The sequence below is a fragment of the Neltuma alba genome, unplaced genomic scaffold (genome assembly GCF_004799145.2).
Source record: "Neltuma alba isolate B1F8T4 unplaced genomic scaffold, ASM479914v2 tig00012917_pilon, whole genome shotgun sequence".
Lineage (NCBI taxonomy): Eukaryota > Viridiplantae > Streptophyta > Magnoliopsida > Fabales > Fabaceae > Neltuma > Neltuma alba.
This window is the reverse complement of record NW_021637284.1, coordinates 84,436-103,163: the sequence shown is the minus strand read 5'-3', so window position 1 is coordinate 103,163 and position 18,728 is coordinate 84,436. Positions and strand designations below refer to the sequence as shown.

The window sequence follows — 18,728 nt, the reverse complement described above, 5'->3', positions numbered from 1 at the left end:
ATTTGGGCTTAGCCCTCTCTTGTACCCCAAAAAAAAGCTTCCTGTCTTCCAGCTTGTTCTACTGGCTTCTTTCCTAATGTTTGTAATTCTTTTTTTCTTTGAAGTAATTATATTTCAGGCACTGTCAATTACTAAATGTGAGCATCTCTTTCAATAAGAATTCAAACCTTAACCACCCATAGAAGAAATAGCGTTCCGCTATGCTCACGTTGGTATTTTCATTCATGTAGTTAAATTGTATGTATTTGTAATTGGTGGAAGCCCGGCATTGTGATGTATGTATAAATAATAATGATAAAGCTTGGGGGCGGCGTGGAGTGGATAGAAGATCCCCCACCAGCCCTTATTATATTAATTATTTTATTTGGGTGGGAGACGTCTTTAGTTGTATGATCCCATCCTCTCGCCCTTTTGTGTTCCTCAAGCTTTCCCTCCCTCTTGCTCTCCCTTAGTCGCTAAGTATATGCATCCCTCTTTTATATTACTATTTGTTATGTGACATTAATAATATATACATGTCACATGATTTTCACACTTCCTCGTGTAATCAAATACGATTATACATGTAGGCTACATATGTTCGCAAGCAAAAAACGTATAACCATGAAATTATTAATTAATATGCTTGCGTGCAAGTTCCGGAAGCAAATATGGATGTAAAGACGCTTTATTTATTTATATTTTGGTTGGGTGGCCAAACTTTATTATACTCATAAAGTGGCCATCAACATAATACTCCTCGATCCTTAATATAAGACCCATTTAACTAATTTAATTAGATTAAGGAAGTTAGTAAGTTAGTTAATTATAAGAAATATGACACGTAAAATTAATCATATTTCTTAATACCTCATCTATATTAAGGACCGGAGGAGTATATAATAGACGGTTTTAGATAGAATATATTCTTTCGGTCTATAAGAGTCTTATATTTAAAATAAGAAGAGTGTGGTTTTCTCTTGTCTAGGCAAATCAAAGGACGTATTTGTGTAACGTTTGGGACTGATTCCTTCTTTGGCCTGTTGGGACGTGTTCTCCACGCTCTCCCATGAAAGCTCCGCCTCACAACTTTAGCCTTCCATGCATATCCGACAATAACCCGTCAAGTGGGGTCCATCTTGGAGCCACCTTAAGAGTCGTTACGTCATTGTGCCACGTCAAATGCCAGGTCCCGCTAAAGTTTGTTCTCGGCGGAACCCGAGAGAAGATGATAGTGCCGCGTGTGTTTATTCCAAACATATTTTGAAAAACAAAACAAAACGAATTCATGTTCTTTCTTTCTCTATGCCATGCCTTCATTTTCACTTGGAATTTTCATATTTGACTGGAAATGAATTTTTAAGATGGGATGCATACAATTATTCTTGTTACATTCATCACAGGGATGTTGAAGCTCTTGATCCCTTTTATATTTTGTATATTATATATATGTGCATATGTATCTATGTTTGGTTCAAGTTACCGCTTTGTTTCCCCAAATTTCATTCTTATCTCGATTTAGAGCAGCTCGCCATCGACCATTCAAGAATTTGTCAATAGTTATGAGATTTTGCCAATAATTTTGGTCTATTTGTCAATAACTAAGGAATTGCTTTACTGACATTTCAGATGATTTGTCAACAATTGTCCCTTAAGAGGAGTAACATAACTTCATGAAACTTGCGTAAAATAAATGAAATTTGAGGGAGCAGGAGTTTCATTATTTCTTCATTTTAATAAAATCATGTGACATGAGGTATAGTTATGATATTCTTAATTTAATTTAAGAAAGGCATTCAGAATCTCAGGAAGACATTATCAACAACCTTAACTTAATCGTGCAAATACAACTAAAAAATAATAAATCTTCATATAATATAGTTGGCTTTACATCTATCGCATAACCAAATAATTGAAATGATCAATTATGGCAAAAAAGAAAAAAGTGACTGATCATAGAGTTTTGAGCTTGCACTTGAAGAAGTGCTCTCACTGCTCATCATCATCACGTAATGATGAATAACAACTTGTTTCAAATCTAAATACCACCTGCAGTCCTTATATTACATGGTCTTTCTGAAATATTTATATGTATTATTAGATTATATATTAATCTATAAGTCAAACAAATTAGTTTGGAGAAAAATAATAAATATAAATATTTTAAAGTAATTTAGTTAGCTTCTTTAATCTCTACAAATCTGGGAAGTAAGCCTTATGTCAAGGGTGATAGGTGGTATATATAAATTGTAGATCATGTGGGGTAGTTGTTTTTTGGACAATGAGAATTGTAAATGATAAATTTGAGTGATAGCTTAGTTGCAAGCCAGAGGTGGTCTTTCTCACGTTAATCCTTTGAGTCATAATTAAATCTCTAATCCCATGCTGATAGAAGTTTAATTAATAGCATATCACGGCAAGAGAGTATTGTAAAAGTCGCTAAAAAGGGCAAGGGTGCAAATTAATCAACTAAAATTTGAAATTAGTTAAAGAAAATTACCTGGGATTCGTGTTTGTGTATGTTAGTTACAAGAGAGAGATCAGTGTGGTTTGACAATTATTTCACGAAACGGTGAGACTGAGAAAGGCCTTCCAGTGAGAGGGCCGAGCTGGAAAGAGAAAGGCGAATATGTATGGAGTGTTTATTTAAAAATGCTGCGCTATTTGCTATCCGTGAAAAGTGGGGGCTTCTTTATAAATACCAGTGTGAACAGGCTTCGTCAATCTTGGATGCAGCAGCAGCAGTATTATATAATTAACGTGGATACGATGACGTGTTTCTGAGGCAAAAGTAATACTCGAAACTTTGACCTTGACAGAATTAGAGGCATCTAAATGTCAAACGAGGGCAACGAAAAAGCTACCGACTAATAACAATACGCAAATTCACCAGAAACTGACACAGAGACATAGGAGAAAGAATAATTAAGCAGCTGGTAATTAACTATTTTTTGGATTTTTCTCCCGTATCCCACATCCAAAGGATGCAGACAATCCGGAATCGCCCCTAGACAGGGACTTCCTAGGATTCGAGCCCAAAACATGGTGAGTACGCGGGACCTTGCCTTCCCCTTATTGAACAGTCGAACTAGTCAGACCAACCCTCCTGAGCTGGTAATTAACTTTCCTGCTTCTTCCATGCACCGGATTTTAGTTTTTTTTCTTTATAGAAGGCATGCATGTATATATCCAACTGATCGATATGATTCAATGGAACATGCACAGGCAAATATAATCTAAGGTGATTCGAATTTTCGGGATACAGATTCCCTACAATCTTATACATGCTTCTCTCTGAATATATAAATCCCAGTGAGTGAAAAGTCGCCTGATTCGTGAAGATTGGGAGCCCCTTTTGTTACTTGTGGTGGGTTCTTTTTCACCTGAATTGGAATTAATTAGTAGCAAAGGAATAGCAGAAAACTTTCCATGAGACGGAGAGCTAAAGTCAAGCAATTAAGCTCCTCACAAGGATGTTAATCATGGACCTTTCTGTAAGCTTTTGTTGAGGATCAATAAAAGCATTGGTGGCTCTAGGTTGTTTTGGGGCCCGTTGAAAACTTTTGTGGGTCCTACATTTTTCAATATGGAAGCGACCTAACTAGGTCCATATATGGGGCTTTAAGCCTTTAACTCCCCTTCCCTGACCTCTTTTATTTTGTCGTTTTACAGTCGCAAAAGTCCTCTGATATGTTAACGGCTGCCTTTTGTTTTTATTCTTGTTCATAGATGCACCAATGGCCAGGCTACGCGTGATTCCTCCGGCCTTTAATTTATTATAAACTCAGCTAAACTGAGCAATCAAAGAACATAGGAATAATAAAATAACAACTGACCAAGATATAACTTGAATAACACTTCCGTACATGCTCCCTCAAATGACACGTACTGTCTTAATTTGATTCAGTGCATATATTCAGTTGAATTAATTGACTTGAAAATGAATGTGTTTTCCAATTGCTTAATCAAATTAATGATTGAAACGTGAATTTATAGCTGATCATGTCAAAGGAGCTCATAACCTTGGAGCTTTAAACCGAGAAAAGCAAAGAGAAAAGGTAAGGTAATTAAACCAGTGTCTTCGTCTTCAAGCTTTCGAAAGGCGAAAACGCTCTCTCTTTCCGTCTCACTCATGCTGAGATGGTCATGCATGCAATATCATGCATGCCATATGACTGTACCCGGTAACCCCACCACCAGCTTTACAGGCGCACACGCAAAGATAAAAAGGGCCACAACCAAAACGACCAAAAGCCTCCTTCTCCAAATCCTTACTTTCATCTCTGGAGTGGGACGAACATGCCTTGCACAGTCTGGATTGGGATTCCATCATGAAGGATGGGGGTTTACATGATGACTCTCTTGCTAACGTTTTGAAGAGTACTGTTCCACAATCAAACCCATGTGACCCTCACGTCCCACATCTTCCGGAATTCCCCAACTCTCAGGAGGTCCCTTTTGATCAAGCCCCAGATTTGAGTCTCTCAGATGTTTATATGAGTCAAAATATGGGTTGCAATTACAAACAACTCCTTGATCATTTGGTTCAGCAGTTCAATCATGGCCATAGTTGGCAAAGCAACGGGTTTGATATGATCAAGGAACTTATTCGAGCAGCCGATTGCTTCGACACGAGCCAGCTACAGCTCGCCCAGGTGATATTGGATCGGCTCAATCAACGTCTGCGATCCCCCGTCGGAAAACCCCTCCACAGAGCTGCGTTTTATTTCAAAGACGCTCTCCAGTCTCTTCTCTCCTGTTCGAACCGGACCCCACGTCTTTCTTCCTTAGTGGAAATCGTTCAGAGCATCAGAACCTTCAAAGCTTTCTCAGGAATTTCTCCAATTCCCATGTTCTCCATCTTCACCACCAACCAAGCACTCCTGGAAGCCCTTCACGGATCATCTTTCATGCACATCATTGACTTCGAAATCGGTTTAGGCATTCAATACGCTCCTCTTATGAAAGAGATGGCAGAGAAGTCGGAGTCCTGTAAAATCAACTCGCCAGTCCTTCGAATCACAGCGGTCGTGCCAGAAGAATACGCCGTGGAAAGCAAATTGATCAGGGAGAACCTGAACCAGTTCGCCAGCGATCTCAGGATCCGAGTCCAAATCGAGTTCGTGCTGTTCAGAACCTTCGAAACTTCGTTGCTGAACGCCGTCAAGTTCATGGAGGGAGAGAAGGCCGCCGTTCTGCTAACCCCGACTATCTTCCGCCGGCTGGGATCAACAAAAAACATAGCCGCATTTCTAGGGGATATTCGGAGGGTTTCTCCAAGCGTGGTTGTATTCGTAGACGGCGAAGGGTGGGCTGACGACGCTACAGCGACGTCGTTTCGTCGGAGTGTTGTGAACAGCCTAGAATTCTACTCGGTCGTGTTGGAGTCGTTGGATGCGTCACTTGTGGGAGGGTGTGGGGAATGGATAAGGAGAATAGAAATGCTCCTGTTGCGACCGAAGATATTGGCAGCGGTGGAAAGCGGAGGACGGCGGGTCCCGGCATGGAGGGACATATAAAATGTTATATTAATATTAGGCAAATCAAATGGCAATCATACTGGGCAAAGGCAACTTATCATCAGTTACAATAAACAGGAAAGGTGCATATCCAAGGGGATGCCTCTTGTTTCTCTAGCAGAAGCAGTGATGTTTTCTTCACCCCAGAACATAATTGAGCTCTGGTGCTGTTTTGCAACTAAAATAGATAGAAAGAAAGTCTACAGGAGTTGAGAAGATTCATTGTATTGCATGGCAGAGGAGCTCTGGTTATTCCTGAATCCTCAATCATTGTAACTCGCTTTCAACCTTTTCTGAGTCTCTCTTATATCTCTGTTTAAAAGGGGTGACCAAAAAAAAAACAGAGAAACAGAGATAGCCGGCGTCGTATGTACAAATTTACCAACGGTACAATAACAAAGAGGATGCAGAGAGAAGGGATGAGACCTGCTCCTTCTCTTGATGTGTTTTTTATGGTAATCATTAAATGAATAATATATTTAGTTTAATGTTATAATTAGTAATGTTACACCGTCAAATGAAGTCCACATTAATATAGATGACAATGATATTGAGTAGGCAGAGATGGAATAAAAATGGCAAATTTTGTGGACTACCTAGTCAAACAATGGTGAAAAGAGGGAGTGATCTCAAAACTTGCTTGGATTAACTTCAAAATCAATAAATACTATGATACCGGTGGGGTGAGGAGCAGGCGAAGCAACAATTGGGGCCAAAAAAAAAAAGGTCGGTGGGTGGCTCCAAAAGCATAATAAGCCTAGATAAGAAGCCGAATTGTTAGTTAACTTTATTTACTTGCAGGAAACCTTTCGTAATATAGAAGCCAGTGAAACAAATTCATCTCGAAACCCCCCCCCCCAACCTGCACAGAGCTGGACCAATCAGGGTATGAGGGTGTTGTTGGCATCTCCTGTTAATGTAAAAAGAATGCTGAGAGATAGGAAGGATCAATAGAAGTAAAACGTGAAGGACACAGAAGGAAAAGAACCTGAGTTGTAGAAGCTTGTTTGGATGGTTTAGGCGTGCTCTCTTCCCCTATCCGCATCTAGACCAGTTCAGACAAACTGTCCTTTCATAAAATCAACTCAAAGACGTGGAAGTCATTAAATCACCTTAAACAGCCACACATATCAGCAAACAACACTATGATTTCAAAAACATAAAATCACACACATATAATAGCACCAGGTCAGTCAACAACAACTGTCAAATCAAACACGTAATAGATATATGCAAATGAGGTCAAGACATAGCTTTGAGTGGCATCTCATCCAAAGAAATGGGTAATTGAGCACTTGCTTTACAATCAAGAAATTGACATCGACGAAAAGAAGCCCACCCCTTGAAGGGATCTGATTAATTATCTATTGAAAATTGTTATCAAATCAGACCCAAAATATGAAAGAGAAAATACAATTGCAAAAAAAAAAAAAAGAATCCTAACTAATGAGTTATTAGTTGAGATGGTAAGCGATCTACTTTCGTTAAAAAGAACATAAGTTTATGCCCCGTTTGGTAGCATGGAATTGGAGGGAGGGAAGTGGAAGTGGAAGTGGAATCCAATTTAAGATGTTTGGTATGCTGGAAGCCACTTCCATGGAACTCCCACTTCCATCAAATCGGTGGAACTCACTTCCTTGGTTCCCCACCAGGAACCCAGTTCCACTTCTCATGGAACTGGCTCTGTGACTATTTTGCCCCCCATCCCCACCCTTCCCACTGTTCAACACCCCGCGAGCATGATGGCAGACGGCGATGATTCCGGTGAGCACGATGATGGACGGCGTCGACGCCATTGACCACTCGGTAGACGCCTCTTCTTCTTACCGAGGTTCACAGATTCCTCAAAGCCTCCAGCGATGCTCCTACTGGCATGAGATCTGGAGCATAGAGGACGGCGGCAGAGGAGTGGTGCGGATTTCATCTCTACTCTTTTCCTCCATGGCTACTTATTCTCCACCAGATCTCATCTTCTCCCTTCGACTTGTCTTCTTCCTTCCACTTTCTTTTCTTTGATTTTCCATTTGTAATGACTAAAGCTTGCGAATCTTGAAACAAAGCTTACAATGCAAATGTTGAGCTCATGAATCTCCCCAAACAAGAACCTTGTACAGATTTGCTTGCTTTGAGAAGTTTTTGGTCTCGACTTGGAGCACGATTTTGGTCTTTTCGGGGTTAATCTCCAGTACTTCGATCAATTCTACGATTTTCATTGATTTCCTTCTCAACTAGAATGTTGTTGTGTCTTTTAATCATTCAATTGTGTAATTTGTGATTCATATCAATGTTTCTTTTTTTACTGGATATGTTTTATGGTGATCATTGGTTCTTTCGACTGTGCTGATGGTTCTTGGTGGATGGTTGCATCTGGTGTGGAGAGGATTTTTGAAACGGTGGAGTTCTTCTCTCTGCCGAAGGGTATTTTGGTATTTCACATTACAATAATGTATTTAATTAAATTATATCCCACTTCCATGGTTACACCAACATGTTTTAAAACTCATTTCCTCTTCCACTTCCACTTCTATTCCACTTCCCTTCTACTTCCACTTCCATCAAAACTCTTCTTCCATCGTACCAAACGGGGCATAAATCCTGAAAATGTATTTGTTGGGAGGGTTTAAATTTTAACGCTCTTTGTCAAACAGAAATTAGTCTCAAATCCCAAATACTTGAGGATTCTTTGAGTTATAAAAAAAAATCCTATAAAATATAAATGCATTCATGCGCCAACTGCGGACTCCTGGTGCTGTTCTAATTTATTTTGTATAGCACATCAAATTAATACAAGATAATTAAAAAATAAAATAAATGTTTAAAGGAAGGAAGAAAAGAGAATATATGTTAATGACATTATGATATGGGTCCGAGTTAAGGTTGTATTGTGAAGGAGTTATGCTTGCAGTTGCTGGTTGAGGTTGTAATCGGAGATGAAGCCCAAAGCACATTAACTTTGGGCTTGGGCTTGGGCTTGTTTGCCTCATTCCCTGTATATGGGCTTAGAGACTGTGTGAGGCACAGAAGACTCCCGCAGCATTGATATTTGGTTTTCACTCTCACGGCCTGTTAATTTGGACAATGGAGAGGCCGCGAAGGAACGCTGGGAGAACCCAAATGAAACGACCCTGCATATGAAGCAACGAGGGACGAGAAGTCATTGGAAGCAGTGGTGAAAGGGATCAAATAACACGCAGATATGAAGCAAAATTGCAGATTTTGAAGTTGTTAGTCCTTTTCTCCAGATTTATAAGCCATTCGGTCCTTTTGAGTTTGAACCAATTTTTACGAAGCGTGGACCTCGGAACCTGATACAAGTGTGCCTATCATCGCCATGAATTCTGATCACTCCTCCGGCCACTTAATTAGACAATTTTAAGTTCAATTAATCTTGATATTTTCCCTGAGATTTAGTTTAATTAGTTAATGCCCTTTGCTTTTTCCCTTTTCACACTTTCATTATTAATCAATGGCTAAGCATTATATTGTAATGAGCAGTGTGTGTTGAAGTTGGAACTCTTATAGTCTTTGTCCATTTGTCTTATAAAACGTAAAAGTGCAAGAGTAACCACAGCACGCTTATTTGCTCTTCCAGATAGTAGTACTCAATCACATGGATGATATATAATGCATAACGGCAGTGGAGATGGTTGTAATTACTTTCGAGTTTTAGTTTTCTCCCTTTGACTTGAAACAAAGAAAAAAGAGGTTTGAAAACAAACGAATGTATAGAGGATATCAGCCAAGTTAAATTTCGTTCACCTTTTGAACATGACTCCTATTCATTCAAACCCAGTTCCAATGTAAGAATCAAGCGTACTGCTTCCTTCTCGTAGGTCAGTATCTATCAAGTCCTACTTGCTTCATTCTTCCTAATCACAAAAGATTCCATGCCTCGCATCTTCATATTTAACAATGCTAATAAAAAGAGCATAACTTAGTATTCGAACAAAGATTGGAGATAATGTTATGGTAATGACATTGAAATTTCGCTAATAAAGTAAAAAGACCCTAGTCTATGAGAAATTCCGCTAAGAATATGAGAAATTCTTCAGCTACAATATTGGTAATATTTTCGTTGAAAGAACTCTTATCCTCTAACATTACATCGAGATAACTTTATATCAAATCAAAACAAAAATCGATTCTTCATGTTGAGGGGGGGGGTGTTGTGGAAAACGGGTGCTCTGCGAGTTGCTGGCAGCTGGTAGAAGTCAATTAACTTGATGTTTGAATCAATGAATAGAACGAGAAAGAGAAAGAAAAAGGAGGAAAAATAGATTCCAGTTAGACGCACTCCAGTCACCTCAAACAGGAACCATACACTTTTGTCCAAGTTCAAGGCTTCAAGTACTCCCACTCCCACCATCCATGTTCTTCGCGCGCGGGAATAGTTTAACTTTTTATTCTCTCTGTTCCTTCCTTATCTCTTTCCCCCTTTTCCTTGTCTAATTTCAGGAGTCAATTAGTAAAATAAGCATGCTAAAAGATATTGATATATTGATCCAAATGCTTAAAAATAGCAAATAAACTAGGCTTTTTTTTTGGGTAGCCGAAATATATAAACAAAAATGGCCAATTAATGAAGTACAATATAATGATCCTTATTACAAGTCCAGATAAATGTGTGTGATGATGAATCTATCATTAGTTAGTTTTGCTCAGCTTTATATGAATTAAAAAAGTGGCTGTCTTGGTTCTCCTGGGTATGTAGAACTATAGACATTATTTGAAAGCTTGATAAACATACACACATAAAGAGGATACTACTGCCAAGGTCAAAATATAAAACTCCTTATATCAGTATATTCAGTGAATTAAACCCGAAGAATCTCTCACGTCATTGCCGAAAATAAAACAGAGATAAGGTGGTGTTAAGCTAGTCTAGGAATAATGTATTACTAGTATTGTTCAAGCCCCCTTTCCACCTTACCAAGAGAACACAATGGAAGCTGACACGGCTAAGCTAATTATAGTCATGCGATGAGAAAACTCGGCACTGATACTCCCTCACAGGGCAACACAAATTTATGAACTTTAGGCAACAAACGGAGATATGATTCACGAATTAGGAGTCAAAGGGAAGTTTAATTATTAGGTCAATGACATAATTTTTCTCCAATTCATAGTCAAAAGCACACACTATAGCCAGCTTTTATAGCTATTAGCTAACGTACTTATCCCCAAGGGGGGCTGGAAATTAATTTACATGATTAGATCATTCACATTATCTACACAATACTGATACTAATTATAATGTGGTTTTGGTAATTATGGTGGCGTGATCATCATATGTATATCCACTCGTCCATGCCATTAATGTAATGGGTCTGTGGCATGTAAAACACATCATCGTCATAAGGCTCAACCCTAAGATCTCCCAGAAATGAAGGGTTCACAGCTTCCATCGACTGTGACGAAGTGGGACTGTTGCTGCTTGATACCCTATCGACCCGCTCCAGAAGCCGTTGGATATCTTTCTCTGCCTCTGAAAGCTGCTCCTTCAGCTTCAGTACCTGCATTTTCACCAAAATCTCAGTTAAAATATGTCACCTTCCTAGTTCCTCACAAGTGGGCCGTATTGAAGGCCCAAGACAACATTGTACGGATGCTCGACGATCACCACGTTGTGCTTTTTGTTGTCTCCTAAGGTGGCATTATGCTATTCCTTCTCTTTTCCCTTCTTTTTCCGCCTCACTTTTGTATGAATTTTAATGGAGAAGAATTTATGAGGACAATCCAGATATTTTCTTCGAGCCCGGAGCTCATATGGCCTTGTTGGGTCACTTTCTTATTTTGCATTTTGTTTGATTTTTTTTTTTTCCGGTTTCGTTCTTCGGTTCTTTTTGCCCCTCGGCTGTTGTTAGGACCGACTATGGGTGCAAGTGCAACGAAATTTTCAGTTCTCTTCTCTCTTTAAAATTTAAGGGACTGTAGAGCCAAACGGGCAAAAAAGTCAGGGAGAAGAAACGTCTGGACATGCTTGCCCGAAATAGACGTTATTGCGAGAACGAAAAATGGGACCGCGGTGCTGTTTGGATAGTAAGAAACCGATGGAAAACACGAAAAAGTCTTGCTTTGCGACTCTCTAGGTAGCTCACTCGCTAGCCCGCATCATCGCGCTTTGAAGTCGAGAAGACGATGAACTAAAACTCACTGATTTTGAGAGGCTCGGTTTGTCCTCTCAAAAAGATTTCTAAGCACAAGAATACGTAGGGGCCAATGAAACGAATCCGAGTAACTAAAAATATGGGGCAAAACTATCTCGGGAACGAAACAACGATAGATTAAACGGAAAAGAAAGAGAAGTACCTCGGTTTCAAGGCGGCATTTCTCGAGAATGGTGGACTCGTGGACTTTCTTAAGGCTAGAGTACTCTTCCTCCAACTTCTTGCTCTTCCAACGCGCCCTTCGGTTTTGGAACCAAACAGCCACTTGACGCGGATCCAAGCCCAGCTCCGACGCCAGCCGGTCCTTCCGTTCAGACTCCAATTTATGTTCGTTCCCGAAGTTTAGCTCTAGGAGATTCACTTGCTCTGCACTCAGCTTCCTCTTCTTTATTCCGCTATCTCCGTTTTCTCCTCCCTTGTTCTTCTTGCGACGTCGCCTCGGCTTTGTTCCCCCTGAATATATATATATGTGTGACCAAACAGAGAGACAAGTTCAGATTTAGTGATGCCTTGGAAGATGACCAATTCATAACATGCAAAACGCTGATAAAAATACAAAGATGGAAACCTTGTTGAGGAATTATTTGAGAGTAAGCGCCAGGGTATAGCTGAGAGACAAGCACCATGTGATCGTCAATAGGATGAGGATTCATGGTGTGGTAGTGGCCGATGTCTCTCTCCAATCCTCTTTCTCTCTCTATTCTTAGATCTTTTAGCTAGTGCGTGATAAGTCTCTTTCTCTCTCCCCCTTTCTCCCTCACTTATCTTTCTCTGTACGAGTTATGTTCTCCCACAAAGAGCGAAGTGTCTTTGGAGATACTCATACAACGAAGGCTTTCTTATTTATAAGTAAAACGATGTGCCCGTCTTGGTCATGAGTTTCTCTCGATGTGGATGATTGCCCTTTTACCGAAAATGCCCACAGCTTTGTCAAAATTTACAGATCAGTGCCATTGTGTCGTTTTTCCAATTGTTATTATAGCAGCAATTTGGTGTCCTCCAAAGCATGTACGTACAGATGTTACTCTAAGTAGGATATGAGATGCTAGAATACGTAATTCTCCAATCAATATTGAAGTTGAACAGCATGACATATTTTGCCCCCAACTTTTTACAAAAAGAAGAAAATGATAATTAAAGTTTGTATGGAAATAGAAATTTTTATTAGCGCACACATAAAATTAAGCAAATGAAAGGAAATGCCTATGAAGGTAATAGACGGGGACTGAATAATTAATATGATGAAGGACATTTAGTGTCATTGTGATATAATAATTAGCCCAAGAGGGGATGGCCATAGTGAAAGATTTGAAGACTAATGGAGTGAGATTGAAAGAGAAACGTACAGACATGGGAGAGTGTTTGGATTGAAAAGGAAAGTTAGGCTTTCCCAAACAAGAGACTAACAGAGAGAGAGAGAGAGAGAGGGTCATAATGGGGTATGAACAATAACTAATGGAGCTCAATTCCACGCTTATGAACCTTTTTTTGGTTTGTTTTGTTTAGTGTGAGTGGAGGAATAGTGAAAAACGGAAGAAGTTGAGATCCCAAAGCTGACGACCTCGAGAGAAATAAAGAAAGAGGGAAGGTTGGCCTCTGGATTTGAACATGTAAGTCACTTTTGTTGTCCAATTGGGTTGCAGCTATCCAAACTGCTCTCACCCAGCTCTGAGCTAAACCAACTTTCCGGCTTTGTGGTGAGGCCATGCGTGGCTCGAGATGAGATGAGTGAACCAATTTTGATTTCTTCTTCTTTTGAATTCAATTGCTTCATCAAAAACTCATTCAACGTCTCCTTTTCATGCCTTGTACTGAGTATATCATATTTGAATTATAACCCAGGTCAACCATGCAATGTTTAATGTTAACAACAACAACCAATAAAATTAATTAAAAACTTTTGTCAAAATTGAACAAAGCATCCGTATCAATCACCATTTAATGTATAAATATAATTTTTTTACATGGGAAGATGCATTCTTCTCAACGCACACTCCATGAGAAGCTAAGCATGAGAGTCATCCTGACTTTTATATATATATATATATATATATATATATATATATTCTTTCTAGCTACTAAATTTATGAAAGAGTATATGCCCTTTGGAAGGTCCTTCCTTTCTCTCCGGTCTAGCTCTCCTCTTTTTGGGTTTTCTTCTAAGTATTTATTAGGAGACAAAAAATAATTACAGACAAGATCTTATAATTATGACCCGAGATAGTATTAACTATAAATGATTCTCTCAGGATTTTTGACTGTTAATCAATCGAATACAATAAGTTCACTAACTTCAACGTTCATTTGGCATGGCACTGCACCTTCCTCTCATTTTCTCTCCAACCTAACAAACCTCATCCTCTAAGATCCATTATTCTAAATGTGAATATCGACTATTATATATTTTGTGCCCACGAGAATGAACAGCCGAGAAAGACGCTTCTTGACATATCGTCATCGTTGACGTCATCGCTCGTTGGCTACTGAAATTGTCGTTTGTCTGGAGCAGGTAGGTTTTTCTTATCGAGGAGAGCAGGACTCAGGTTAGTTTGAGGAATTTATGGAAGGAAGGAGACTGAGCCGCCCTCACATCCATGGCTGCAGCGCGTTTTTATTTCCTTTTTCTTATGCAGAGATATATAAATGGGAAGAGCTAGCTAGCCTTCGATTACGTTGATGGGTAACACGTGACATGTTCCTTTTTTTTCAAATAGTCATTTATATATAATCCATGAAAGGAATATAATGGGTGAAATCCCTTTTTTTCCCCCCCCCCTCTCTCTCTCTCTCACGCAAACTGATAGCACTATATATAAAGCTAGGAATAGTCATAATTATTGGAAATAAACTAAATGGAAATGTGACATTTTGTACGTACACATGGGTTGTGGCCAGTTATATAATGTTGTCTTTTCTAGTTAATTTCAGCAGCACATGTCTTTGTAAAATTTGAACTGGCAAAAAACAGATAACTAGGGTTTTTCGCCATATAGTCCAACGACTGAAGTAACAGGAAGGCTGGTTGTGTCATATCCAATGTCATGGCCACTTGAGTCTCTTGTGATATGTTTATTTGTTGTTTGTGTGTGCTCATGTGGCCGCACTTGCACTTGCACTTGGGATGATGATGATGGGGAGGAACATACATAATTGAAGGGAGCACGTGGCGGAAATCTGAAAGTGTTGGGACGAATATTCAGAGTCAATCCCCAGACAAGAAGTAAAGCTTGTCCACTTTGTCTGTCCTTGTGAAAAGAAAGAGTTGCGCATCGCAAGCAGGACCGGTGGAGTTTTTTTGGCGACGACAAAATGAAAAGCCAGCCTCCCTCTCTCATATTTTCCTTCCTATATCCATCGCCCGTCCGCTTCATAAAGCTTGTTCAGCATCAGTGGCCCTCAATGCCCCATCTGCTATATACATATATATGTGTATGTATATGTATGGCCATTCTTGCTGCTGGCTGCCACCTTAATTTAATTTCCACTATCTGAAATCGCAAGATATGAAACAAACCACGACGTACGGAATAATTAGACTTGGATGTTATCATAACCAGAGAACAATTTTTTCCAAAACAGAAAGTCTGAGATGCCTACGTAGTTGGCGGTTATTGGTTAACAAGAGACGTGGGTGCTATGATTTGAGGAGTTGGTGGAGTGTTTGAAAGGTCAAAGCAGCTTGAAGGGGGGACTTCAAAAGCATTGCCCTGCTACACTACTTGTCGTGATGAGTTGGAGAGGGCGAGGCATATATTAAATAGTAGGATATCTAGTCTTTAATATAATAATTAATTAATTAATTTAAATAAATTAAAAAATTTTGTTAAATTAATTATTTATAATAAATAAGTATTGTCTTTTCTAAAATACTAAAACAAGCATTTGATAAAATTTTAACATGTGTAATTACTACAATAAAAATTTTTTTAAAAATAAATTAAAATTTGAATTAAAAATTAACCAAATTCTTATATTAAAAATTAGAATTAAAATTAATAGTAACACATTAGTGGTCATCTCTGGCACTAAAAAGAGAGGCACATGGTGCGCAAACCCGAGGGTCGAACGCGTGGCACTTCCCCGCATGTGCCCGTGGGGACCACCCTTAGGACCCTCTCGCCACGCGTAGCTCTCCTATTCACTCTTCTTCTTCTTCCCCACCCCATCACCACCACGTGCCCCGGCCCCTTCCCGTCATCCCACCCCCGCCAAAACCACCCCATCAATGAGTGCCCCTTAAAACTACACGCCGTTTTAAGTCGCCCCTGATTAAAAACGAGAGAAAAAGATGCGCATTGTTTGCGTCGAAGACTGGTATAACGTGAAGAATTAACGAATGGGGTAAAAGTTTTGTCTTCCCCCATAAAGAAGCTAAAAGACCCTCTTTCGCAAAAGAAGCAAGATAGAAAGTCTGGCTGCCTCCCTGCAACTACGGTATAATGGACATTACATGCATGGAGGCTGGATTCAACGAACCACTGCAGAAAGCTATCGACAGAGAACTGAATTTTGTCAACTGTGTCAGGAGGTAAGCACAACTGATTGGGTCAGATCTTTTGTGTGTACATTATCCGCACACTTATTGCTATGTCCTACCCGTCGCTTTCATTCCAAAAGTGATCCGGAAAGCATTCGTATTTGGCACATACATCTATTATGGTGTTCTGTTTTCCGCCACTTGCGAGTGCAATTTAGGATTATCGTTACCATGACTTGTGTCCGGTAGACTCATTCTTGTTATTTCAAGTAAAATAAGATAAGCTCGCCCCAGTTATGCTCCTTCGACTTTACTATGGTAAGGTTACCTTGATTAAAGAACTGACAAAGTAGGTTGCAAGAGGATAAGGATGAAGCTATATGGCTGGGGGAGAGAGACGGAGAGAGATTCTCTCTTAAGTTACGAGCTGGCAGGTTAAGTCAATGTGTGCCCTAAACTGTGTGTGTTTTTTAATCAAGGAGGGGAAATTAAGAAATGGGTAAAGGAGGTGCGCGTGACACGGAAGGGATTCCTTTGGGTTATGCTTTTGAGTTGGTCCATCAGCTCTGATAACCTTAATTTTGATTAAACAAATCAACTAAGGGCCTTAAACAAATGGTTGTCATCTCTGTCCCGACACCTCCACCCCTTGCTTCCCATCTTCCAACTTTCGCTTTAGTTTGCTGATTATGGCACTCATCAAGAATTTCAGTCACACCCCCAACCTGGCTAATCAAAAGCATTTACTTGGTTATGGAATTTAATATCACAATCCTCCATATTTATTAGATCCACCCTCCCCCAGCATGTGGGATATCGAATTAAATCTAATCATACTTACCATTCTGATTTTATTCCCACTTCTTTCTGATAAAGAAACATGCGTGAGTGTGGTCCCTTTTATGAATATATATATATATATATATATATATATGACCAGAGTGCTAGTTGATTAGCTATGTATTTGGCCTTGCGGCCGAAATTCAAAGACGACGACTCAACCATGTGTGTGTACTCTTTTTATGAGCAGCCTTTTATGAAAACTTGATCCTCAGCCTTGAATAGAGACATATCATGATGTTTTAAGTAAATCTGGACCAAAAGAATCCCTAGCTAGCTAGCACTTCCCCGTACCCTGCTTCAATTTCTGTCAAGTACTTGTGTGCATTATTGTTAGATTGGTTGATGAACGATAATCATTGATCAGGGACGACGTCCCCCTCCGATCTTTGCAATTTTTCATTCTGGTCTTTTGTTTTGTAGAATATGCATTATCCAACTCTATGTATAGGCCATTTCCTACTTGCTTCCCATCGTCTCAATAACTAAAAGAAGAAAATGCATGGATAGGGATGCGTGTGAGATCAAATATCAAAAGATGGCGCAGTAGTCCATTCTCGTCAATTTTGTTCTTATTGTCAGCTCTCGCAGGACATTTCCATGTTTTACCACCTCCACAGTCCACACTAATATGATGCCCTTCACGCTTGACCCTCCAAATCCGTGCCCAATTAATTAATTAATTGATTAATTTCACTGGCTATCATTTTCAATGTAACTCGCGCGTGGCTTGGCTTGGGCCTACGTAATCCTGCACGTTTGTTTTCTTTCTTACTCTATTTGTTTATAGATTTCTTGAGAACTTACTAGTACATACACTCACACGTAGACGTAGATTTCAAAAACCCCTGAATTACGCCTGAATTCAGGCCATTGTGTAGCCTAGGCACTTATAAACTATGGCCAAAGTGAGCTCTAACTTCAAGGTCTAGTGGATAAGTGGCTCACGCACCCTAAACAACACGAGCCAATCACCCCACAACGCATGAACCCAAGCATGATGGTTGGTTGATGATGGCGAATGAAAAAGGGTTGAAGTCATCAGCGCGTGGCGTCATGTTTAGAGAAAGCGAGAAAACGATTAGATTAGTGGTTCACAATTACCCACTTGGTGAAAACGATGCACCGGTAAGTAATAATAGTCGAAAAAGCAGAAAGAGCTTCTCATTGGAAGGCAAAGCCTAAGCCAGTCCCTTTCATCAAAAGCTGAAAGTCCTAAGCTCCCTCCCACAAGGTGGATTAAAGCGAGAAATCTCTACACAGCTAAGCCAGTTTTTCTTCCAGGGGTTTGTGTTCTTAATTAAAAGATTCTATCTATTATAACTTCATTTAAACTACTTTAATTAATTAATTAATAACCCCCTATCTTAATTAATTGATTCACTGGTGATTAAACCGAGTGCAACCGTACGAAAGTGGCAGGCGGGCTAGTGGGGGTTGTGGATGCTGTGGCGTTGTTTCATTCCCTGGTTCCATTTTCTTTTCATCACATCCTTTAAGGGATTCCAACCTGGCTTTAGCACATGGTACCCACTGATGGTTGTTGTCTTCTTCTTTTCTTTTTTTTTGGGTTCCTTCACATTTTGAGTTTCCTTGATCGTAATTACTTTATTGGGATTGTGCTGGGGGTGTCCTAACATCCCATGCTTAATTAAAGTGGAGAGGCAGAAAGGCCAATGGGACATGTGATAGGCATCAATAGATACGGATTCTCGAAGCAAATTAAAAGGATAATATCCAGATTGA

General features: G+C 39.6%; 3 protein-coding genes across 3 annotated transcripts in view; 2 read left to right on the top strand and 1 right to left on the bottom strand.

Moving 5' to 3' along the window:
* Positions 1-1,906: 1,906 nt before the first annotated feature.
* Positions 1,907-5,498, top strand: LOC114732522 (scarecrow-like protein 15). The gene is made up of 2 exons (XM_028919808.1): positions 1,907-1,988; positions 4,210-5,498. Exons 1-2 carry the CDS (start codon positions 1,907-1,909, stop codon positions 5,496-5,498), a joined length of 1,371 nt encoding a protein of 456 aa, XP_028775641.1.
* Positions 5,499-9,840: 4,342 nt separating this feature from the next.
* Positions 9,841-18,728, top strand: part of LOC114732506 (aminopeptidase P1) — a 28,214-nt gene continuing 19,326 nt past the window's right edge. The window contains exons 1-2 of the mRNA XM_028919783.1: positions 9,841-9,845; positions 11,820-11,824. The gene's annotated coding sequence lies outside the window, so the exon portion shown is untranslated. The remainder of the gene's footprint in view (positions 9,846-11,819; positions 11,825-18,728) is intronic.
* On the bottom strand, positions 10,570-12,408 carry LOC114732508 (homeobox-leucine zipper protein ATHB-40). The gene is made up of 3 exons (XM_028919785.1): positions 12,234-12,408; positions 11,808-12,118; positions 10,570-11,011 (listed from the first exon to the last, which is right to left on the bottom strand). Exons 1-3 carry the CDS (start codon positions 12,316-12,318, stop codon positions 10,784-10,786), a joined length of 624 nt encoding a protein of 207 aa, XP_028775618.1. The 5' UTR covers positions 12,319-12,408; the 3' UTR covers positions 10,570-10,783.

Coding starts and splice junctions, on each gene's coding strand:
- LOC114732522 (XM_028919808.1), top strand. CDS start 1,907: ATGGCAAAAAAGAAAAAAGTGACTGATCATAGAGTTTTGAGCTTGCAC. Junction 1,989..4,209: donor TCACTGCTCATCATCATCAC/GTAATGATGAAT, acceptor AAAGATAAAAAG/GGCCACAACCAAAACGACCA.
- LOC114732508 (XM_028919785.1), bottom strand. CDS start 12,318: ATGAATCCTCATCCTATTGACGATCACATGGTGCTTGTCTCTCAGCTA. Junction 12,119..12,233: donor TCAAATAATTCCTCAACAAG/GTTTCCATCTTT, acceptor ATATATATTCAG/GGGGAACAAAGCCGAGGCGA. Junction 11,012..11,807: donor AATGCCGCCTTGAAACCGAG/GTACTTCTCTTT, acceptor GTGAAAATGCAG/GTACTGAAGCTGAAGGAGCA.